Source organism: Ruditapes philippinarum, unplaced genomic scaffold (genome assembly GCF_026571515.1).
Source record: "Ruditapes philippinarum isolate M1 unplaced genomic scaffold, ASM2657151v2 ctg403_1_1_1_1, whole genome shotgun sequence".
Classification (NCBI taxonomy): domain Eukaryota; kingdom Metazoa; phylum Mollusca; class Bivalvia; order Venerida; family Veneridae; genus Ruditapes; species Ruditapes philippinarum.
In genome coordinates, this window is record NW_026855774.1 from 124,332 (window position 1) to 149,556 (window position 25,225).

Here is a 25,225-nt window from a genome sequence, read left to right on the forward strand (position 1 = left end):
ATTTCTTGCACTTATTTCAATCGGACAGAATTCACTTTCATTCCCCCTCCTTCAAGAGATACACGTTCTAGAGCATATTGAATGAGTGTAAGTTCAATACTGAATTTATTGAGTAAGTTGAATAAAGTTATATTGTGGAGCCTCTGGCGGGCGTTATATTATTTTATAAATTTAGTATTGAAATTATTGACGCACCTATATTATACCGTTAGCATTATTAAGCGGTCTTTACACTATGTTTGTATAACGCAAATGACGTCAAATCAAAATATATGCACGTCCATGCAATACCGCGTGTATGTGATAAAGAGTCATATTTAATAAAATCAATTATACCGATCGGTCGACATTGAAATAAACTTAACATGTATTGCGTCAATGTTATATGCATAACGTTTTGGATAAAAATTGGTAAGTATCCAAGGTTCTTAACACAATTTATCTATAAAAAATACAGAAGGGCGACACAAAGAAAAAATGCACGAAATACCCAAAAATACCCAAATATTCAAATATAACAATATTCATTTTGGTTTGTATACAATATAGATTATAATGAGAAAATGAATTAATATTTACCAAATAATATGACTTAGCCAGCTATAACTTTCATTCATTCGGTTGAAATTGGCTGTTCAACTTTGAGTTAAGAGTATATTAACTTATAGTATATTTTTAAGGCGGGGGCTCATATTTCACTTTCTTTTTTGTTTTTTGACACATTTGAGATGAACACAGAGGGTTTTTTTATCAATGTGTCCCAGGTCCGATACTCGATCGTGCCTGTGCCTGTACCCAGACAGCTGTGTCGCTAAGTATACAAAGAGTAAATTTTAATAGCCCATTTTTGGTTGGATGATACGTAGAGCGTCTGCAACAACCAATCAAATTCAATTTTACAAACGATTTGTTGAATTCCTGAACTTTCAGGAGAAGCAGACAGAAATTGTTTTCATTTTATTTTATTTCAAGGTAGTAAGACGTGTGAAAACAATTAAAATACTTTTAGAATGAATTCAATGTTCAATATTTTCATAAGCCTTTTACTTTGCAGGGACAATCGTTTGTTGCGCCAACAAATTTGATTTTTTTGTTAGATATTGAAATCATATATACTAAGTGGGTGGGGTACTGATAAATGATTTATTGTTAAACCCATTGCCCTCTTTCCAGTATTTATTAACTTGCAGGTAGGACTTATTCTCTGTGTAGGTAGGTTACTCGTGTGCGTGATCCCCATTTACATAGAGACAGCTTGAACAGTGTGGCCCTTTGCTGACACAATTTGTGACAAACAGCACTTTTCAGGGTTAACCTCCATTATTGTCACTGATTACTGTATGTTTAAGTGCTCATTGACCCACTGTACAGAAACCTTCTTTCAGCTCAACATAACTAGGGGATGGACCCTCATGAAGCAGTTGACTAAATATCCTCAAGGTATATCCTACCGTGACCCAAATTCGGCGTTCTCCTAAATTCGGTGATGTTTTGTTTTTCGTCATTTAAGCGAGATTTCAGAGGTGAAGGTCAATCATGTTTATGTCCCACGGTCTAATTATACTACTCGAGTGATTTTATGCGCTAAAGATTGAGATACGGCTGGTAAACATGAAAAATTGTATATGACATGGAGAAAATTGTGTGTTTTACCTGATGCAATTTCAAGTTTATTTATACTTTACTCTATTTGATTGATATTGTTGCTTAAAGTAATTTGACAGTCGCTGTCTGTTATCTTACTATTTTTACTGCCGATCTAGGTCAACATACTACGTCATAATCCCGCCAAAATTAAAAATTTACTGCAAACAATCAGAAACGCCAAATTTAGGTGACGTTTTCAGATCGTAGTAAGATTTTACATCAGCCATATTTGTTTATATTTGGCAACCGCTGAACGATTACAATGTTAGAAATCAACTTTAAGTAACTTTAAAATAGTTGCAGTAAAATTATATCAAGTATAATTATAGATTACTTACAGTAGTTAATTGAAAATGCCATTGACATTTGTTCTTATATCGTCTTGGATTCTTTCATTTGAGGAAGCTATCCAGCTAGCTTACGGAACGTCGGTGGTTCTACTCGGGTGCCCGTTCGTGCCTGAAATAATGCACGGAAGGGCACCTGAGGCCTTCCTCCACCAGCAAAGCTGGAACGTCGCGATATGACCTTTATTGTGTCGATGTGACGTAAAACCCAAAACAAACAAACAAATTTATTTTTTCTGTGACTGCTAGTAAAAGCAACACACAATGATGCTAATATTTTTAAAACTGGCACACTCAATTCATTTTCATCTGCCAATAAATTCAATTTTGTAAGTAATGAATGTATTTGTGACAAGAAAAATATTTGATAAAATCTTCATATTTTACTACTTTTTTCCTTAAATGTTTTTACACAGTCAATAAAAATATGTTATAATCACATATACTGACATATCATCTGCTCATATAGTTTGAATTTTATAGCAAGTTAACTGTCGGAAGTTTTTCATAACATAACTTGAAGATTTTGACCCATTTATCCTTCCATACTTGTATTTTTGGGGACTGCCGTGATACCATAATAACCTCCTCAGAAATTACTCAAAATGGCCAACATTGGAAATAGTTCTGGAAATGGTTCACTTATTAGACAGAAGAAAAATCTCATTCATGTATGATATTTATTTTAAGTATGGTGATATCATAGAACCCCGGGCTACTTAACCTTTTCCCTCATATAGACGTGTTTGACGGCTTTTGCCCCCCCCCCCCCCCCCCCCCCCCCCCCCCCCCCCCCGCTTTTGAGTCCACGAAAAGTGAAAAAAGTCCTATTTAGAAACACTGTTTTTCGTTTGAGAAATGTAAGAAAGTGACCACTTTTTTTGCACCTCCCCCCAACAAAATTGTACATGGGGGGATGCCAGAAGGGGGATGTGCCCCCTTCTGTTTGGGGGGTTTGAAGCGGGCGGTAGTCCCCCTCATCGGCAAGAAAAGTTTGGTCATGAGACAAGCTAAAAAAGCCTCAGGTCAACCTTAGGGTAACTAGGAACTGACACTGAAAAGCCTTTTACTCTTATCTCTATTCATTGAGAAGTTGCAGCACTTTGAAATCAGTTTTGATTGAAAAAAACAATGCAAAGTACCTACCAGTATTAACCTTTTACCCCATGAGCATATTGTGAAAAATGGCTGTTTTCATTGAAAAGCCTCCTGTTACAAGTTCAAACTGCTATGAAACTATGAAAAATGCTTCAATACTTTTGTATCGATAAATCGGTAATGAATTATCGGCGATACAGCGATATATCGATTGCCAGGCTAAATTTTAGCTTTCAAGTGTTTTTAAATGTTTCCTAAGGACTCTGACAAAGCAGTTATATTTAGACAAATGCAAAAATGATTAACTATGAAAACTGAACAATTTGTTTTTTTTTTATCATATACAGTCGGCATCGTACTTGCGTCCACCTTTATTAAGCGACTTTTTTATTAAGCGGCCGCATAAAATCCCTCCCGATGATTTTTACTATTTAATTTAATTCCATTAAACGACTATTTCATATCGCGGCCAGCGGCCACTGAATGTCGGCCCAAATGTACAAAATTAAGTGTTAAAGTATCTATTAAACGGCCGTGACAAACAATCGTCCCTGCGGGCATTCTCACCTGTGTAATTAGCGAGTAGGTTAGATGTGTACAAGCAAACAAACAAATATTTTTCATGGTCAATGGTCACAAATAATTGTCGTTTAAAAACGAAATGAATAACAATTGCAATCGTTTCAAAATCGATTTTCCGATCGTAATATTTATTGTGACATATTTTGTCAGAGCAATAACGTATCACAACACCGCATTTGCATAGTTTTGTCATGTGCTCAGAGTGACCTCCCTTATCGAAAATGACGTCGGATCGAGCGAAAAAAAGACAGACAACTAATAAGACCGGATAAATTTTATGAGGAAATCGTGCATGAAATTGAGTCTGAGTAAATAGCAAATGTCATCGATTGTAGTCGAAATAAAATCGTGAAACGTAGTGGACTAAACATTACAGAACCGAGCCTTTCATTGCTGATGGTGTAGGTGCTCATCTGATGCCTTATAAAATACATGTAGTATCCCAATAAATATGACCCTTCGACAAAAAAAGACAAAAAATCCTAGATCTCTAAAAATCTTATTGAATTTGAAATCGGGGTAGTGTGAAAACTAATTATTAAAAATTAAGAAGTTTATTAAAAATTAAGAAGTTTAAAACTCATTGCATAAAAAAATTATCTGGAGCTCTTGCTGATGATTGTAAAGTATGTTCAGCAGGAGATGTGTATGAACATATTAAAAATATAAGACAACATGCTTTGTTTCATGGTCAAAATGACCTGTTGACAGTATTATGAGCGTAGATCACATTTGTACACAAATTTCTACTAAAAAACAAAAACAAACAATATTGATGACTATTTTTTAAAAAAAGGCATATTAAATGTAATTTATAAAACTGTAATACATACATAATATTGTATATTTTTTGTTTTTATTAAAAAAGATGTTATTATATCTATGACTTGTAATAAAATGTCTCGAATGTTCCAGAATTCTATTGAGAGACCACTTTATTAAGAGACCACTTTTTGGCAGTCCCTTGAGTGGCCTCTTAATACAATGTCGACTGTAGCTATAAATAAAAACTAATGATTAGTAACTAGAAAGTTTAAAGCCTTTTCCATTTTACTTTAGTTGTTGTTGTTGCTATTACGTAGTTACTGATAATGCTAAATCCCGTCCTTGCCGTTCCAATTAAGCCAGGTTTAATTGGCAAATTATAGTGTTTAGAACCTGATTAATTATTAAAGTTGAACATTTTGTAGTCATAATTTTTACCAAGAAACACTGACAAATTTTTCTTGGCATTTTCCCTTTTGAAATTTGAATTGAGGGGTCTTCACATTCACTTAGCAAGTGTGTGAGATTACAACGAAATTAGGCAGCATTTGTTAGAGACACTGGGAGGTAACTTTGGCATTGATTTCCGTTTTCATTTAAAAAAAAAATTGTTTCTGGCTTCCATAACTTTATATGTCGCTTTTATTTTGACGTTTTGCAACAGTAAACATGTCTATCAGTTCTATAAAAACTGTTCGCTGAAGTCTCTTTAGCTAGAAATATATGTGCATTTGATATCCGATATTTAAAAAATGGAATCGATATTGAATCGGATAACAAAGATCGTTGATACACCGATATCGATTGAATCGATGACACCCCTACTGCAACTTCTCAATGCAATGAGATAGAGTAAAAGGCTTTTCAGCGTTGGCAACACCTCACCTTAAGATGGACCTGAGGCCATTTTTAGCCTGTCACATGTCCAAAATTTTCTTGGCAATGAGGGGACTTACTGCCCCCCTTCAACCCCCCCAAACAGAAGGGGACACATCCTCCTTCTGGCAACCCCCTGATGTATCATTTTGATGGGGGGACTCGCCCAAAAAGTGGTCACTTTTTTTAACAACACTTCTCAAAGGAAAAACAGTGTTTGGGGCCTAAATAGGGCATTTTTCACTGTTTGAGGCCTCAGAAAATCATTGATTATTACACAATATATCTTGAAAATGTGCTTGTTTCATGAAGTAATGACAAATGCTGGTTAGTCAAAATATGCAGACTGATGTTATTGAAAAACATCATAATTTTATGCACACTAACAACTTAATTTATTATACTGAAATCCTGTAAAAATGGGCATACAGAACTTCATTTTTGGCCTGGTATATCAATGTATCCTCAATATTTGTCATTCATCTAGGTTATATTGTCAAGAAAATGACGGCTTTACTGTTTTTCTAAAATGACTGTTATATAGTTAGTTATGATTTTTCATCTTTCTATCCCCATATGTATGAAACTTTTTTTAGCTCAACTATTCAATAAGAATAAGTAGAGCTATCCAAGTCACCTGAGTGTCAGCATAACCACTTATGTTGAAGTTTGTTTACCACCTCAAATATTTTCAAAGTCCATTGACATATGGCTTTGAAACTTTGTAACCTTGTTAACCGAATCACCTTGTAGACAGGAGGAGGTACCTCTATCAAGCATTTTTACATAATGCCCCTTTTTAGCTCAGGGTGAGCTTTTAGGATCGTTGAATGTCCGTCATCTGTCGTCCATCCACATTTGATTGTTAACACTGTAGCGGTCACATTTTTGCCTCAATCATCATCAAACTTGGTCAGGATGCTTATCTAGTTGATAGCTCGGATGAGTTCAAACATAAGTCATCTTGGATGAAAAACTAGGTCACAGGAGCTAAAAATAGAAAAACCTTGTTACCACTCTAGCAGTCACATTTTTGCCTCAATCATCATCAAACTTGGTCAGGATGCTTGTCTAGGTGATAGCTTCGATAAGTTTCGAACATGGGTCATCTTGGATGTAAAACTAGGTCACAGGAGCTTAAAATAGAAAAACCTTGTGAACACTCTAGTGGTCACATTTTTGCCTCAATCATAATCAAACTTAGTCAGGATGCTTATCTGCTTGATCATAAGCTCGGATGAGTTTGAACATGGGTCATCTCGGATGTAACACTAGGTCACCAGAGCTAAAAATAGAAAAACCTTGTTAACACTTTAGCGGTCACATTTTTGCCTCAATCATCATCAAAATTGGTCAGGATGCTTGTCTAGGTGATAGATCTAATGAGTTTGAACATGGGTCATCTCGGATGAAAAACTAGCTCACAGGAGCTAAAAATAGAAAAATCTTGTTAACACTCTAGCGGTCACATTATTGACGCAAGTGTCATCAAACTTGGTCAGGATGCTTATCTGCTTGATAGCTCTGATGAGTTTGAACATGGGTCATCTCGGATGTAAAACTTGGTCACAGGAGCTAAAAATAGAAAAATCTTGTTAACACTCTAGTGGTCAAATTTTTGACTCAATTGAAAAACTAGGTTTCACTGTCCAAATATGGAAAAACCTTGTTAACACTGTATTCGTCACATTTTTGACTCAATTATCATCAAACTTGACCAGGATGCTTGGCTAGGTAATTGCTTAGATGAGTTCGAACATGGGTAATCTTGGATGAAAACTAGGTCACGAGAACTAAAAATAGAAAAATATTGTTAACACTTAAGTGGCTACTGTTTTGTTTCAAATATCCTGAAAATTGGTCTGAAAGTTTGTTTTGATGATTTTAAGGTCAAGTTCGAATATGTGCCACTTGTGGTCAATAATGAGGTCACACTGTTCAAATATGGATAATATTTGTTAACACTCTAGTGGTCACATTTTTGACTCACCTGTCATAAAACTTGGTCAAAATGCTTGTCTAGGTAATATTTCGAATGAGTTCGATGCGTCAGGTGAGCGATCAAGGGCCATCATGGCCCTCTTGTTTTACTTAGAATTTACGTTAAAGTTTGCAAACCAATTCAAATATTTTCAAAGTCCATTGACATATGTTTTTGAAACTTTGCACATTTGTTCACCATCATGCCCCCAACCTATAGACAGGAGGAGGTTACTCAGTTAAGTATCTTGACAGAATTATGCCCCTTTTTTACTTAGAATTTATGTTAAAGTTTGCGTACCACCACAAATATTTTCATATTCGGGCGGAATAATTGACATCTGGCTTTGAAACAATTGGAAATTTTATACACTTCCTTGAGAGCATAATCGGACTCTATTCAAGGCATATAACTGTAAGATGGATTTGAAAACAAATTTTGGTCCTTTTGTGAACTTAAAATTTTTTACATTATCAAGGCTCATTATCCAGCACTAAGAATAGTCAAGCGTGCTGTCCCACTGACAGCTTTTGTTCTTGTCATAATGTACAATTTGTTTTTGTTTATTTCAGATGAAAATCTAATTGTAAGATGTCAGGAGATTCAAGGAAAGATTTTGTATTGGCAACAACAGCCAATCATTTTGGTGTGCAGGTTAATGATGCCTCATTAAAGAACCTACCTGACTCCCCAGCTCTCAACAGCTTCCTTGATGATGGAAATGCTAGTGTTCTTTCTGGGAGACTTGATCCAAAAAGTAGAATTAAACTCTTGATGTTCTCTAATAAGGTATTTCACTAGATTTTTATCCATATTATATTGATGAATTTTAATGACCAGGTAGTTGGGTATACACAGTATTCTCCCTGTGTTATCACTATAAGGATTCAGAGATCTGCCGAGGACTATTTTTTGGGGCCTTGGCGCTAAAAAAATGAGAATGGCGCAGGAAAATTGGCAGCAAAGGGCCATGGGCGCATCTAAAATCTGTGCCAGACTTATAAGAAAACAAAACTGTCTGCTGGGTTATTTAGTCATCCAGTCAAAACTGGTACCAACAGCAACATGTTACCCATGCTCCTGTAATTACGCATATTCTTGAGTTTATCCATTCCCCTATAGCTTTTGTCCATGTTATCTACTTACCGCATTTCTTCTCATAATCCCTTTCCCACACAGATACTCATTTCTACTACCATAAATTTAATCCAATAAAACAAACAAACAAATTATACAACTACTTAATATTTAAAATGATTATCGGTAACTGAAAAAAAAGTGTTGCTATTTTAAGAAATGCTGTAAGTTACAGTATAATCTGACAGGTGTTCAACTTGATCAACCCTAAGGTCACTCAAGTTCACGCAAGTTTTGGCTGATGAAGTGTAAAAAAAGATGTATATTTCGTCATCAGAATATTTGACAGGTTGATTAACCAATCAGAGATTGAGAAACATTGTGCATGATTTTTTTCATGATCAAAAGGTCTGTCGGCAAATGTCTTTGATGTATGCTGTCTACACAGAGGCATACAAGGGGCAATAAAATTCGTCAATATACAGTGGTAAGGGACATTTGGTGCAAAGTAGGAACAATTAAATGGATAATGCACAATATAAGACATTACAAGTAAGAACCAGCAATTATGTGAATAAATTTGCATATCAAATTTTTGAGCAGCCATTTAAAAAATATTTTGCCTGCAATTAATATTAGTTAGAAAGTTGCCATGTAGGCATAATTTTTAATTATTGGTTAAGTACTGAATTATAAGTGAACCACTTGTCATAAAATATGATTTAAGTTTTATTACCAGGGAAATTCAATTATCTACAAACTTTTTAACAGTTATTTTGGTCAATGTTTACTTATTTTCCCAAGGCCCATACTTTGGTAAAAATGGCCCATCATTTTAAGACCAAGTGGGCCCAGGGCCCAGTACTTTCAAATTCTTGGCAGATCTCTGAAGGATTTCAGAATAATTATAATCAAATGCACTGATGCATAATTATAATTTTGTCTTTTGATCATTTTAGGCAGAACTTTGGAGCTTTGGTTTTTTTTTTGTTAGATGTAATAATGGCAGAATATTATTTTTTATTTTTTTTACAATATCCTTCACTTGCTAGCCTTTTTTTATTACTTAATACATGAAATATTATGCTAAGTTTAATACATTGATATATCAATTTTTTTTTTACAGTTTTTGATAAATCAAAATACTTGTCAAACCAACCTGCCTTTAATGTTATGTTATGGTTGATTTAGTTACAATTTTCATTTGTAATTCAGGTATATATATATTAGATCTTACTAATAAACGTTATATAGATTTAGCCAATTTTTCACAATGTTTTTCTTTTGAAGATTGAACCAGGAGACAGTAAGGATAGAGTGATTGTGTTTTTCAAAATACGGCCAGATGTGATCACACCAGACAATGTTCTTTCTAATATTGTTGTATCAACTATGGTGGATTCCCCACTTAATACCCTGTATCATGTTATGCAAAAGGTTATTGCTTACACTTATTTAGTTTTTAAGAAAATGTATTGTTAAGACAAACAGTAGCTTGGCCTTTGATAATTTCAGTAATGATATAAAAATGGTTTGTCATTTATCATTTAGAAAGCACACTAGTAAATAGGTAGATCAACATCTTAGTATTGACTGTATACCCTGATGCAGGTTTTCTGCATACCTGATTCAAATTTTATTCCCTGGATGGCCATTTTTTATCACGATTTCAACCCAAGGACTCCCACAAAACTCGCAAACAAGTTAAGATTTTCCATTCCTTTACAGTAATTTGGTAACATTTGTATCAATTAAAATATGATTTTCTGTGTTATTTAAGCACTGTTTCTATTCAAAATACCAGATGTTAAGCTCTATCTTGAAGATGGCTGTCCTTTAAAAAGAATCCAAGTATTGAAAAGTTTGAACAATTAGATTTTAATATAGAGAGCACCTAAGACCTACAGTAGACTCCAAATATCTTAAAACATGGTGGTCCATTGACCTTTATTTCTATAGACAAGTTTTATAGAACTTTTCAAAATAATTGAAATTAAGGTTAACTTGATGAAATGGGAATGTCTTGTTAGCTTGATCACAAGGAGTTCTAAATGTCTTAAAGATCCTGTAACATAATTTTTTTTATGGTTTAATATCATAAATTTTATGGTCAAATGAAGATTTATCAATATTGTAAGTTCCAAAATGCATTATTTGTAAAGATTTTACTGAATTGACATTTCATTTTATATAGGGAGGTAATTAGAAATTTATTTTCTGTAAAGTCTAAGTCAAATTTTTCAGTAAGAAATGATGAATGCATATATTTTTAGCTTGACTATTCGATAAGAATAAGTAGAGCTATTGTAGTCACCCGAGCGTCGTCGGCGTAACCACTTATGTTAAAGTTTTTGTAATACCTCAAATATTTTCAAAGTCCATTGACATATGGCTTTGAAACTTTGCACACTTGTTAACCATCATGACCCCAACCTGTAGACAGGAGGAGGTAACTGTATCAAGCATTTTGACAGAATTATGCCCCTTTTTCGACTTAGAATTTTCGTTAAAGTTTTTGTAATACCTCAAATATTTTCAAAGTCCATTGACATATGGCTTTGAAACTTTGCACACTTGTTCACCATCATGACCCCAACCTGTAGACAGGAGGAGGTAACTGTATCAAGCATTTTGATAGAATTATGCCCCTTTTATGACTTAGAATTTACATTTAAGTTTGCATACCACCTCAGATATTTTCATATTCTATTGACATATGGCTTTGAAACAAGTTGAAATTTTATACTCTTCTTTGAGAGCATAATAGGACTCTCTTCAAGGCCTATAACTGTAACATGGTTTTAAAAAAAAAATTGCCCTTTTGTTAACTTAAAATTTTTTACATTATCAAGGCTTTTTTACTGTCAAGCACTAAGAATAGTCCTACCGACAGCTCTTGTTATGATTTACATATACTGTGAACAAATATTTTCAGTACATATCTTACATATTCTTCGATGTTTGAAAATTGTTTTAGAAATTTAATTATATACATATATAAAATTTCACTTAAGTGTGGTAACAACCTTGCACGCCCATATGGTCTCTTTCCGGTGGTGAGGGTAAACAAACCCAAACACACACACTAGTAACAACGTGAATTACAATATACAGGATTTTATTATAAAATAAGACTGAAAATGTTGTTCATACATGTATATCAATCTAATTTCACACACAATTTACATGTATTGCAAAAACTATATGTATGTCTTTGGAATTACACATTTAAAATTCAAAAAGAAGTGTTTTAAAAAATGTTTTTCAACATGCAATACAGGTTTATGCCCCACTGCTGTGTGAGGATGGAAAATGGAGCAAGAATATAGATCCAAAGTTACAGAGTCTTCTAGGAGAACTTGAGGCTGGACTTGGCAGTGCTTTAAGGAAACAGGATCCAACATTCAGGGGAAAAGATGGAGGAGAGGAAAACCTAGGAAGTATGAGCAATATTTTAAATTTTATCAAATCTTTTAATTGCAGTTAGAAAGTATCTCTGCAATTTATCTTTAGCTTTAATATGGTCAATTTCTTAGTCAGATGGTACACAGTTCTGACTTTTGCTCATTCATGTGCTGATACCATTTGCCCCTCATTGCTGCAGGTTTTAGTTCTGCTCGGGTTGTTAAGTAAACTGTCAAGCTAGGTACTGCAGGTGTAAAGTTGCTGATGTTTCTTGGTTTCATTTTCAACAAGATTATGTGTTTGTATTCTTAACTTGTCAGATAGTTTTGATTTAATGTTAATAGAACAATACAAGTACAAGCACAGTTTGTAATGCTAACCATCATTATATATTAATTGATTCTTTTTTCACTGTTCTTTAGTTAAATTTTAATAAATAATTTGGATATTATTAAAATAATATTGTAAACAACCATTATGTGTAATTTGATAAACTATTATACATGTATTAGCTTCAATTATTGTGTCGCCTCTACGGAGTAGTGGCGACATATAGGGATCACTTCTCCGTCGTCTGTCTGTCCGTCCGTCCGTCACAAAACTTGTCCAGACTACTCCTCATAAACTACTGGTGCAATTTCATCCAAACTTTACAGGAATGATCAGTACCAAGTCTAGTTGTGCATATTGTCAGCATTTTCCGGTTCAATGATTTTTGTCAGAGTTATGGCCCTTTAATAATTTTTAGCTCACCTGTCACAAAGTCGTCCGTCCGTCCGTCCGTCCGTAAACTTTTACTTTAAATGACATCTCCTCATAAACCACTAAGCCAATTTCATCCAAACTTCACAGGAATGTTCCTTTGGTGGTCACCTTTAAAAATTGTTCAAAGAATTTAATTCCATGCAAAACTCTGGTTGCCATGGCAACCGAAAGAAAAAACTTTAAATATCTTCTTTTAAAAAACCATAAGAGCTAGAGCTAAGATATTTAGCATGAAACATGTTCTAATGGGTGTCTACCAAGTTTGTTCAAATAAAAGCCGTGGGGTCAAAATTGGCCCCGCCCCGGGGGGTCATTGATTTTCCCTATATGCATATAGTAAAAACTTAAAAAATCTTCTTTTAAAGAACCCAAAGAGCTAGAGCTAAGATATTTAGCATGAAACATGTTCTAATGGGTGTCTACCAAGTTTGTTCAAATAAAAGCCTTGGGGTGAAAATTGGCCCCGCCCTGGGGGTCATTGATTTTCCCTTTATGCATATAGTAAAAACTTAAAAAATCTTCTTTTAAAGAACTCAAAGAGCTAGAGCTTAGATATTTGGCATGAAACATCTTCTAATGAGTGTCTACCAAGTTTGTTCAAATAAAAGCCCTGGGGTCAAAATTGGCCCGGCCCCGGGGGGTCATTGATTTTCCTTATATGCATATAGTAAAAACTTAAAAAATCTTCTTTTAAAGAACACAAAGAGCTAGAGCTAAGATATTTAGCATGAAACATGTTCTAATGGGTGTCTACCAAGTTTGTTCAAATAAAAGCCCTGGGGTGAAAATTGGCCCCGCCCCGGGGGTCATTGATTTTCCCTATATGCATATAGTAAAAACTTAAAAATCTTCTTTTAAAGAACTCATAGAGCTAGAGCTTAGATATTTGGCATGAAACATCTTCTAGTGTGTGTCTACCAAGTTTGTTCAAATAAAAGCCCTGGGGTCAAAATTGGCCCCGCCCCGGGGGGTCATTGATTTTTCCTATATGCATATAGTAAAAACTTAAAAAATCTTCTTTTAAAGAACCCAAAGAGCTAGAGCTAAGATATTTAGCATGAAACATGTTCTAATGGGTGTCTACCAAGTTTGTTCAAATAAAAGCCGTGGTGTGAAAATTGGCCCCGCCCTGGGGGGTCATTGATTTTCCCTATATGCATATAGTAAAAACTTAAAAAATCTTCTTTTAAAGAACTCAAAGAGCTATGGCTAAGATATTGAGCATTAAACATGTTCTAATAGGTGTCTACCAAGTTTGTTCAGATACAAGCCCTGGGGTCAAAATTGGCCCCGCCCCGGGGGTCATTGATTTTCTTTATATGTGTTTAGCATTAAAGCTTTAAATCTTCTTTGAAAAAACCCAAATAGCTAGAGTTTAGATATTAAGCATGAAACATCTTCTAGTAAGTGTCTACAAAGGTTATTCAAATAAAAGCCCTGGCGTCAAAACTGGCCCGGCCCCAGGGGTGTCATTGTTTTTAACTATATGTGTATAGTAAAAACTTAAAAAAAAATCTTTTAAAAAGCCCAATGAACTAGAGCTTAAATGTTTAGCATGAAACATCTTCTTATGGGTGTCTACCAAGTTTGTGCAAATAAAAGCCCTTACGTTAAATTGGCTCTGCAACGTTGGGGGGGGGGGGTTGGGGGGGGCCTATATACAGGTGAGCGACCTCAGGGCCATCATGGCCCTCTTGTTAATTTTAAAGTTTGTCCGGACTACTTCTCTTATACCACTAATGCAATTTCAATGAAACTTTACAGGATTGATCTGTAGCTCAAGTCCCTGCGCATATTGCGCGGGTTTTACGGTTGAATGATATTTGGCCGAGTTATGGCCCTTTGATAAAAAGGTGTTTTTTTTCTGTGTGTTGCCAGATACTCATAAACTACTGGTGCAATTTCATCCAAACTTTACAGGAATGATCAGTACCAAGTCTTGTTGTGCATATTGTCAGCATTTCCGGTTCAATGATTTTTGTCAAGAGTTATGGCCCTTTAATAATTTTTATTTTTAAAGTTTGTCGGAACTACTTCTCTTATACCACCTATGCAATTTCAATGAAACTTTACAGGATTGATCTGTAGCTCAAGTCCTTGCGCATATTGCCAGGTTTTCTGGTTGAATGATTTTTGGCCGAGTTATGGCCCTTTGATAAAAAGGTGTTTTTTTTCTGTGTGTTGCCAGATACGCAAAAGCTTGTCCAGACTACTCCTCATAAACTACTGGTGCAATTTTATCCAAACTTTACAGGAATGATCAGTACCAAGTCTAGTTGTGCACTGTCTGTCTGTCTGTCCGTCTGTCACAAAATTTGTCCCAACAGAAAATTGGCCATCATGAGGCGACACATGTGATTACTGATCGCTCTTGTATATTGATCAATACATGTTTTTAAATGTAACATTATTACAATATGTATACATAAACTTTGGGAGTTAATCTTATTTATATCCCATTCATGCAGGTATATTAACCCCTGTTGATGAGTTTGAATACTGGGCTGACAATGCACGAGTTGGCAAGGGTGACGCTAGAGAGAGGGCAGAACATTTTGTGGAATTGTTCAAGCCTATATCGAAGGATTATGGAGGACTGGATGCCATGTCTTTACAAGATGCCATGGAGATTGTGGACATTACACAGGACACACTAGATGATGTGTGGAGACAATCCGAGTTTGATCCCTATCCAGAGAATAGAATGAGACATTTAATGGAGTGTATTGGTCAGTGATTTCTGTTACTTGTAGATATTTTACAATGATAGTTACATATATAGTATATTGCATTACAAATGACTTAATATAACAATAAAGGTGATTTACATAATATATCCTCGACTACTGTAAATCCGTGACGCTATGCATTCTCCGGCGTAACAAACAATAAAAGGTCAACAAGAAGAAAATATACGTCACTAACCAGCTAAAAAATTTTATTTCATAATTCTCATGAATATTTCACATGAATAATCTTCAACAAGTGTCAATGTCACCTTTTGTTTATATTTAGTTATTGTTGTGTGTGTCAACATTTCTTTAGACACTGCTTGTAAAATAAATCATCTGTTATATGTGTTACATGAACAGGTGGTTCTCTTGGTCGTTATGTACAGAGAAAGTTATCTGAGGAGAATCTCTGGTCGGGACAGTTTGGCACTATTAAGGAAGCCCTGCGTTCAGGACAACTGATCTGTGAGAGATGGATAGCTTCTTGTGAGACATTGACTACTCAGTTCTGGAAACGTTATAACTTACACCCATGGAAGGGTGAGAAATGTTCACCAGAGGGACTGAAAAAACTTGGTGCAAGAATAGAAGAGGTAGAGATATAATCATCTGGTTAAAAATTTGCCAAGTCAAGTCATGTTATGTTATGCTTGTAGCAATAGATTGTACCTATGTGACCAGTACTGACCAAGATCACATCTATGCTGTCAGATCATAATCTGTCAACTATTTAACTTATATTAAAAATGTCCCTGAAAATGATAAATGGTTTGTCCAGGAATCTTTACAAGTTCATTTAAGATATTTAGCATTGTAAGGGCAAAAGTCAAAGTGCTATAATCAGTTGATTTATGGCCATTTGTTACTTAAAAAATTCTAAATTTTTAACAAATTTGCTTTTTTTATGTTGTTTTATAAGACATATTGATACATGTAGGTTTCTTTTAAATAGATATTTAGACAAAGACCAAAAAAGTCATAAAGGAATCTTTTCATATTACTTTATTTATAAAAAATTACAAATAATGAAAATAAAAGCTTTTAATTACTAAGAATTATGAAAATAGATACTGGGAGGTGAGATTGCCAGAATTTAATTAATTTTTACAGATACTTGAGCTACGTACAGTTCATGACCAACAATTAAGGTTAATGACGTCTCAGGAGCAGAAAGAACTAAGAGTAGATGATGCATTTACCCCCTTTATGGGCCTCAATCCACTCCAGTATAACCCATACACTGCCCCGCTGTGGGCCGCAGCTGTGAGCCAGTATGAGAGAAGTATGGCTCCAGCTGAACAGAAAACTGTTGCTAAACTAAGGAGTCAGTTCAGGCAGATGGAGGGGAATTCCCAACAAGTATGTTTGGTGTTATATTTACTGTATTGTTAACCGGTTTTAAGGTACAAATTAATTTATGAATATTTGAAGATTTGGAAACTTTAATTATTAGCCATTTTTCTGACTTATATAAAGCATAAGATTTTAATGTCAGTGTTGCTAATAACATTATTTCAGTGTTATTGGATATAAAATATTTTCTCCCTTTCAGTTGTTGAGAGAATTTCAGAGATACAAGTCACTCATCAAGAGGCCTGGTATAAGTAAAGAAATGGTCGCTGAAAGGTTATTTATTGTTTACAGTTTCATTTGAATATATTTGTACAAGCAAATCTATACTGTGACATATCTTGGCTAGGTTTTTTCAATATACGGTACATGTATGATAGTAAATGTTTTCATCATGTTGCATTATAGTATAAAGAAAATTGGAGAGAAACAAATCTTTTATGAAGACATGTGTATCAATCTTGCTTGATTGTCCCTACCTTTATGGACCTTTCCAGTGTTTACCGATTTATGTAAATTGGCTAACTTGTTATCCAATTGCTACACTGAGATAATACATAGTCACTAGTTGACCTGGTTTGCACAAAAGAACACATGGTTTTGTTTGTGATACTGTTTGTGAGCAGTTGACCTAGCAATGAATGGAAAAGGTGTGACTAAATGTTCTGCTATGAAAAACCAGAAAGGTCCATTGTAACATCTATCTGAAGAACTTTCAACATCTGTGTAACATTTTATTGTATTTGAAAAGTAAGAAATATATTATCTAGAAATACAAGTATACAGGATGGATTATTTTAATAAAGATTAAAAATTAGAACTTGTCACTTGGACAGAAAGAATTTATCCAGGGTGTTATGAATTTGAAGTTCTTTTACATAAATAGTAAAAAATAAGTAGTCAACCGAAAATTCTATAATTCCCCTTGTTATACCGCCTTCTTTGGGGTACATAAATAAATAACAATAAACAGGAAATTCTTAGTTCTTTTTCTCTAAGTATTGAAATATGGTTGAATTTCATTTAAAATGAATTATTTGTTCAAGTAATATACATAGTTCTGTTGTGTTTTTATACAGGGAGTCATTGCTTGGTCAGTTAATTGTTCATCAGAAGTCTTTACAACAGAACTTTACTGATGCAAGTGGTGGTAAGGCTCCCAAAGGAAAGAACTTACCAGAGTTTGTTAACACCATAGTCTATGTTAGACAGATAGAAGCCAAGGTAAGCTGTTTGTGCTGTAAAAATGATAAAATTAAGAGACAAGTTAACAGATTGTGTATTTTATGTGTTGGAATAGTAAAATGTTTTACATTTAATTTGGATTGTACTTTTTTCTCTTTAACTACAAAATAAGTCTGTTTTTGTAGCCACAGTAAGCTTAAAAAGTGGGTATGACAATTGGCTTATATTCCTGTCTATATAATGTAAGTATTCAGTAATGATTAATGACATAGTGTGAAAAAATATCCAATACCCCCTACCTAAAAAAAAATAATATAGATTTATAATACAGAATAGGAAAACATTGCCCCATTGTTAATGGATATTTCATCACTAAACAAGACACAATTTACTTGGGGGCTACTGCATTTTCTCCCTAAATTTATATTGCAATGTGTGACGGTTAATTTAATTTTATTGTCATTACTTTTCAGCTTGAGGAGAACATAAAGACTGCGGAAAGTTTACTCAGTGATCTGAGTGGGTTTCAGAGATTCAGGAAGGATGCAACAGAGTTCCTCGATGAGATGGTCAACTGGAGACAGGAGGCATTTGATGAATGGTCACGTGACATTCAGGCTCTCATTGATGATACCAAAAAACCTCTAAGGTATGCTGAAATCTTCCAATATTGTAGTAGTAATGCAGTTTCTGCCAAAATTCAAAATTTGTTTCTAGCATACATAAGATTGTATAATGTATATAAAACTGTCATGACATTCAGGAACTTGTTAGATAAATCTAAAGTTAAAATAAACAATAACAACTATCAACTATATGATAGGAATTATAGGATATACATAATTGTTAAAAAAACAGTTAAGACAAACATGGTTTAGCTTTTATCATGTTAATTTTATGGAGTAGAAACTAAGATATATTATTTCTTCACACTAGACCTTAAAAAAATTGTATTTTTCAAATTAAAGCATGAAATACTCATAAATTACCAAGTGGTTGATGTACATGTACTGTATAGTGTTATGTGATACAAACTGTTGGGGAGAAATATATATAAATGGATTGTTTTGTTTTTTATCTACAGTTTAGAGACTAATGGTAGATTGATGGAGTTGGACACTAAGAGTGGAGAGTTACGAGTGAACTATGGTGATAGATTGGTGACACTGATGAGGGAAGTAAGGCAGTTGTCTGCTCTTGGATTTGCTGTTCCTGCTAAGATACAACATGTATCTGCCACAGCTCAGAAATTCTACAGACATGGATGTATCCTGAAACAGGTATGCCAATTCTTCTCTGACAAGATTAGTTTATCTAATAATTTGAATTTAGAATATAAATTGATAATTTTTGGATTTGTTTTGATTAATAATCAGCAGTTGCTGGAATAGGGATTTAGATTTAAAACTTCTTGTATGTTTGTTTGTAATGTTTCCAAAGCAGTTTGGGGTAGAAATTTGTTGAATATAGCATATAATATATGATATTTAAATGTACCGGTAGTATTTAAATTTATTAAACCTCAGTCCTTCAATGTAAAACTCCCATAGGTCTATTATGTGTTCTGATTGAATATCACCCTCCAAGGAAATATTCACCCAGGGAGTATTTCTTATATCATCCTTGGGCACATAACTCTTGCATAACATTTGGGTGTAAGGGAGATAACACCTACATATATCCGTATTTAATATTATACTAGTTAATTCCCTTTGACTAATTTTTCAATTTTTAGTCGCATATTTAAAGAAATGTACATGTATGTTGTTTCTCAATGTAGAAATGTATAAAATCATTCTCAAACTGTTTTTGTTCAGTTTATTGTTTTGAGGAAAATTAAATTGTAAAAATGTTGATATGTATTCTATTTATTTCCTTGAATGCTTGTAGGGCTTTCGGTTTAATAAAAAAAATTACGCGACTGCGTCTTGAGGTAATACACCAGCTCTTGGGTTGACAATATTCTCTATTACCCTTATGGCCATGTGTTAGTTTTATAATATAATATATAGATATAGTATATGATATATTTCAGGTTGCTCATTTCTATAACACTATAGACCAGCAGATGATACCCAGTCAGAAAACAATGATGCTTGAAGCTGCTTTACAGTTTGAAAAACTTGCAAAGAACCCCAAAACTGGTAAATAAAATAATCATTATAAAACATACATGTACATACAGTTTTAGTTGTAGAATATACATCAAAGTTTTTTTTTCGAACATAGTTATAACAGAATTAAATGGTATAGTTTTATGAACTTATAGATAATCAAGTATCTGCTAGCAGTAGTTGGTATTGACATTGATTTAAAGATAGTTACTTCTTCAGTAAACATGTTTAATTTTTGTTATACTCAGTTATGTGTACATACAGTTATTTTATCTAATTAGTAATTTTTACATGTATAATGGATCCATATTTCAATACAGTGGTAATTTTAAATTGTATAATGATAATATTTAATTGTATTAATGTTTGTGTAATATTTTCAGGGGCCAAGGTTAAGGGAGAAGATGTACTTGTGACATGGGATAATCCTGAAGAACTGGAGATATATATAAGAAAACTACAAACTTCAGCTGAGAGACTTACAACCATGAATAGAAAACTGAGAAAGTCTCACTTTGATATATCTGAAAAGGTATTAGTATTGTATTTCTAAATCTAAAGAAGATATCATTCAGTGAAACTCAAGAAAAACATGTTAAAATATTAGACTCTATAAATTAAGAAGATGTATCATTTATTATATGAGAGGTCTACTGAATGTTAGTCAGGATGTGCATTTTTTAGCCTAGTTATGCAATAAAAATCATCTGAAGACATTTTATAGAGAACTATACTAAACTTGTGTCATCAGTCATCATGTATAAATGTTATATGTATAGGTACAGCAACTGATGAGTGTGGATTTGTTAAGACAAGACAAGAAATGGAAGGAGATCTTGACAGATATCAGATACACTATGACTGAAATTACAGCCAAGGTTAGTGCAATATTGTAACTTATACTTTATGTCTATTCTATATGTCAGAATAAAGCCTGTTTATGCAAGATATCAGATGCCAATATATCAGATGTAGGACTTTTAGCTCTTTTAAACTTAATGAAATATTTGCTGTACAAGTTATGTCATGTTGAAAGAGGAAGCAGGAATTTGAATATTCTGTTTTATAGACTTTACAATATCTTAGCTGACAAGAAATGTTCATCAGTCGTTAAGTCTGTAAACTTAACAATATACTGAGTTAGTCTTGGTAGACATGAGTAACAGTAAAACATTTATAAATTTTGTAGCAAAACATCCCTCCAGAACATATGGCGCCATGGAAGTCTCATTGGGATAGACAGCTGTACAAAGCCCTAGAGTTCCAGTATAAGATGGGGCTTGAATCCCTTAATGAAAACCTGCCCGAGATCAGAGTAGATCTTACATACAGGTAATTTTTATTCTCTTGAAAAAAAAGTGAGTTAGAAAACAGACTATTTTAATATTCAAATCATAAGGGTATTTTTTATGTTAAATAATATAATATTTGCCGATGACAGTTTTTGATATGTATGATTTTTTGTCATTTTATAGCAATAATCACATTAAAATGAAGTTTGTTAGAGGGTGGGTTCATACCATGCTTTAGTTTTAATTGTTTCACTTAAATATTTTCTGGAAATTTACAAATTAGGTTACTTCAGTGTTAGATTTAGTTGATATCATGAATTGTAGAATAATAATAAAATTTATGAACAGTAAGTGTTAAGTTATTTATATTGCTGCTGAAAATTGTTACTACTGCAAGTTTTATTTGGAAAAATACTCTCTTGTTACTTTTAACAAATTCTTAACTGTAAATTTAAATTAAAAAAGGTAAAATTACATGTACCATCAATTTGATATTGAAGTAAACACTATTACAAGATATTACTGTATGTTTGTTCACTGTTATTGTATTTTGGTTTATTTTAGTTTACTGAATGGTTATCAACATGCTATCAAGATTTTTCAGTTGATTTTGTATAACTTTTAATACTTATAAAAAGATCATTATATATGTGGAATGAAAGGTTTAATTTACTTTAGAGACTATAATATGTTGTAAGAGTGTAGAGATGATTTTTCTTTATATTCAGTCTGCTCATTATTATGTTTATAGATCATAGATCTGTGAATTCAATTATTTAATTAATCAATTTACAGGCAGAGACATCTTCAGTTTAATCCAGCTTTTGAAGAGGTCAAGGCAAAATACTTCCGTGAGTTGAAGAAATTTATTGCCATTCCAAACATGTTTCGTGGAGTGGGAGATGGGTCAGAGAGGACAATTTTTTCAGCCATTATAGACAGGAATGCTGAGGGATTTATTGGCTGTTACCAGAAGGGGGAGGCTCTCTTCACAAGACTTAGTAGGGTGCTGGAAAAGTTCAAGGTTTGATTGATTACTGTTTTGAAGGCTAAATTGTAGCGTTTTTTTTTATTAAAGAAATGACAAACTTAAATTGATTATCATAGAATTATCTATAAACAAATATTTCTTTTTAAAAAGGGAAAAAACAAAAAGTTGGTAGTAAATTTACTATGAAATACTTGATTATAACAGGAATGGGTAGTTCTAGGATCTGTTGGCTTAGATGAGTTTATAGATGAGAACTTGAAGGACCTGTCAGACTGGGAGAGAAACTTCAAGGCTCTTAAAATGAGAGGCAAGAATGCTGAAAAATTGCCAAAGTAAGTTTATGTGCATTTATACATCACATTTAAATATGACATTTAGAATAGGTTATATCTTGTAATGCTAATATAATGCTATAGGATTTGAGATCTTTGTTATTTACCTAATGTACAAGTAGTTAATGAGATCCTGTATTTTTATTGAAATCAAGTTGAGATATAATAATTTACTAGATGATAAATTTACTGTGTTATTTTACAGTGAGATCAAGGTAGACTGTATTGTAGTAAACACTATGCCAGTGAAGGCAGTGATAGATGACCATATACAGAGATTGTTTGATGCTTTGATGAACTCATTAAGGAAAGCTATCAGCAAGGAGGTAACAGAGATAGAATCTTTCCTCAACATGTCCATGGAGACATTGTCAAAACGTCCACAAACTACTGAAGAGATTGGTGAGGCTAATGCTAAACATGCTGAGTTTGCCAAAACTAAGAAACAGGTTAGTCAAATTAGCAAATTGTTATTCCATTAAGTTTATTTTATTAAATGAGATATTGATTTAGAATTTTTTAATGCAACTTGAAAATTGTAATGATAAAATTTGTTTGATACATGTTAAATGCTAAAACTTTATCAGTTTAAAGACATAAATTCAAGTTTTCATGTGAATTAATATCAACATATAAATAAACATATATTTAAAATTATATTTAAAATTATTTCCCATATTTTATTTTTTGTTGTTTTACAAAGAAAAGGTTATATGAGAAAATTCCTTTTACATAACAGATCAAGCCATTGTTTGATAAAGCAGAATCCAAGAACAAGTTACTACGTACAGTAGCTGGTGGTGGTGTAGACTCGCTCAATCATCTCCTGGCTAGATGGGACAAGTTTGAGCTTATGATGGAAAGTCATCAACTTATGGTCAAAGAACAGGTAAAATAAAACAGGCTTGTTTTAATTGGGTTGATATATGTAGACGTTCTATTTTATTCCAAGAGGGTTTGAAGCCAAGGAAGACAAAACAAATGTAAAATATATAAACATAGTACATTATAGATATGAGGAATTATAATCTTTTAACTTTACCATCTTTAGAACAATCAGATCAGGACTTACAGATATTGAACCTTTATGGTCATGTGTATATCTATTCTTATTATAATTACTTACATATTTAAATACATTTGACACACATATATTTTGAATTATAGTCAACATAAATGTAGTGATTATTTAACAAAAATGCCCTTACATTTATAACACTATCTAAAGTTTATAGATAATTTTCATGTCAGTATATTTTATAAACAGTGTAGAGAGCAAAATAATTGTCTTTTGATTTAATTTGCCATTGAACAACATAAAACAAAACCCTGGTATGCTTTTTGGTTTGTCTCTGCTTTGTACCTGAATAAAAAGTATTTAAAGAAATCCCTTCTAGCAGGCTTTATATTTATGGTACAAGTTATATCTTTCAGGTTGAAGTGATGAAGGGCAATGTAGACTCTAGGGTGAAAGCATTCCAACAAGACATAGACAAGTTTGCTGCTCGCTGGCATCAGTTAAAGCCAGGAGATGATGCACTAGAGGGTGACAAGGAGAAAACCAAGAAGGCTATAGAGTTAATTAAGGAGAAAAGACAAGAATTCAATGAACTCGAAGAAAACAGGAAGAAGATTGTGTATGTATTTTATATATATACATACTAGAATGTTTAATAATTTAGTGGATGAAAGCCTTAAGAATAGTGCCGATGGCATGTAGCATAGTTTATGTAAACATGTAATACCAGATGATAGCAGTATTACAGTATTATAAATTGACATATTTAAACCCTTAACAAGAAAGTATGGCTTTAAACTAAAGCATTTAAATTTAAGATGTGTCTACAAATTAATATTTCAGTTTAACAATCCTTTGAAAATTATGTAACCTTGTGTAACAATATGTTTGTCTTACAATGTATTTTGATACACTTTAGAAATTAAATTGTTTGTTACTTTTTTTTAATAAAAAAGTCTTGAAATATTGTTTTTGTCAAAAACGTCCAACAATGTACTATAAATTTCATTCAACAACTGTAATAAAACAAAAAGAAGAAAATAAAACGATTTAAAACCTCATTTCACACATTCATGTATTATGTTTTCAGGACTGATCTGGAACATTTTGAGATGACAGTACCAACCTTTGAGCTTGCTGAAGAGATCAATAAAGATCTGTCTGAGTTTGAGGCCATGTGGTTCCTACTGGAAGAGTTCAACAGTGGCCTACAGGAGCTTGCAAAGGAAGATTGGATCTCATTTAGGTATGTTTTTGTTTGGTTTTAAATTTTGAATAGGAAAATCACATAAGACAGTAACAACAAAAGTCAACAACTGTGTTAGTATTGTTTACATAACAGGAGTCAGAATGTAAATATTTGAAGAGTTCCTTATATTTGTATTATTTATATAGCAGGAGTAAGACATACATGTTTGAAGAGTTCCTTATACTTGTATTATTTATATAACAGGAGTAAGACATACATGTTTGAAGAGTTCCTCAGTGGATGGTATGAGAAGTTGAAGGAAAGGGAGGCCACCACTATGACTGTCAGATTACATAAAGACATTGAAACATACAAGGTATCATTTTAGTTTATAACCTGTACTACAATGATGACTTTTCATTCAGATTCAAATTGATTAATGTGATATCTATTTATAGAAGTTTTTCAATAGCTTAAAA

At 33.2% G+C, this 25,225-nt stretch overlaps 1 protein-coding gene across 1 annotated transcript in view; it reads left to right on the top strand.

Moving 5' to 3' along the window:
- Positions 1-846: 846 nt before the first annotated feature.
- LOC132744321 (cytoplasmic dynein 2 heavy chain 1-like) overlaps positions 847-25,225 on the top strand; it is a 78,991-nt gene continuing 54,612 nt past the window's right edge. The window contains exons 1-22 of the mRNA XM_060732997.1: positions 847-972; positions 7,869-8,085; positions 9,664-9,810; positions 11,654-11,813; positions 15,012-15,272; positions 15,636-15,868; positions 16,386-16,634; positions 16,828-16,901; positions 17,705-17,849; positions 18,284-18,459; positions 18,895-19,090; positions 19,846-19,954; positions 20,308-20,456; positions 20,704-20,802; positions 21,114-21,256; positions 22,012-22,240; positions 22,412-22,539; positions 22,745-22,988; positions 23,279-23,428; positions 23,974-24,176; positions 24,648-24,803; positions 25,011-25,122. Of these exons, the coding sequence (XP_060588980.1) occupies positions 7,888-8,085; positions 9,664-9,810; positions 11,654-11,813; positions 15,012-15,272; positions 15,636-15,868; positions 16,386-16,634; positions 16,828-16,901; positions 17,705-17,849; positions 18,284-18,459; positions 18,895-19,090; positions 19,846-19,954; positions 20,308-20,456; positions 20,704-20,802; positions 21,114-21,256; positions 22,012-22,240; positions 22,412-22,539; positions 22,745-22,988; positions 23,279-23,428; positions 23,974-24,176; positions 24,648-24,803; positions 25,011-25,122 (3,561 nt within the window). The 5' untranslated portion in view covers positions 847-972; positions 7,869-7,887. The remainder of the gene's footprint in view (positions 973-7,868; positions 8,086-9,663; positions 9,811-11,653; positions 11,814-15,011; positions 15,273-15,635; positions 15,869-16,385; positions 16,635-16,827; positions 16,902-17,704; positions 17,850-18,283; positions 18,460-18,894; positions 19,091-19,845; positions 19,955-20,307; positions 20,457-20,703; positions 20,803-21,113; positions 21,257-22,011; positions 22,241-22,411; positions 22,540-22,744; positions 22,989-23,278; positions 23,429-23,973; positions 24,177-24,647; positions 24,804-25,010; positions 25,123-25,225) is intronic.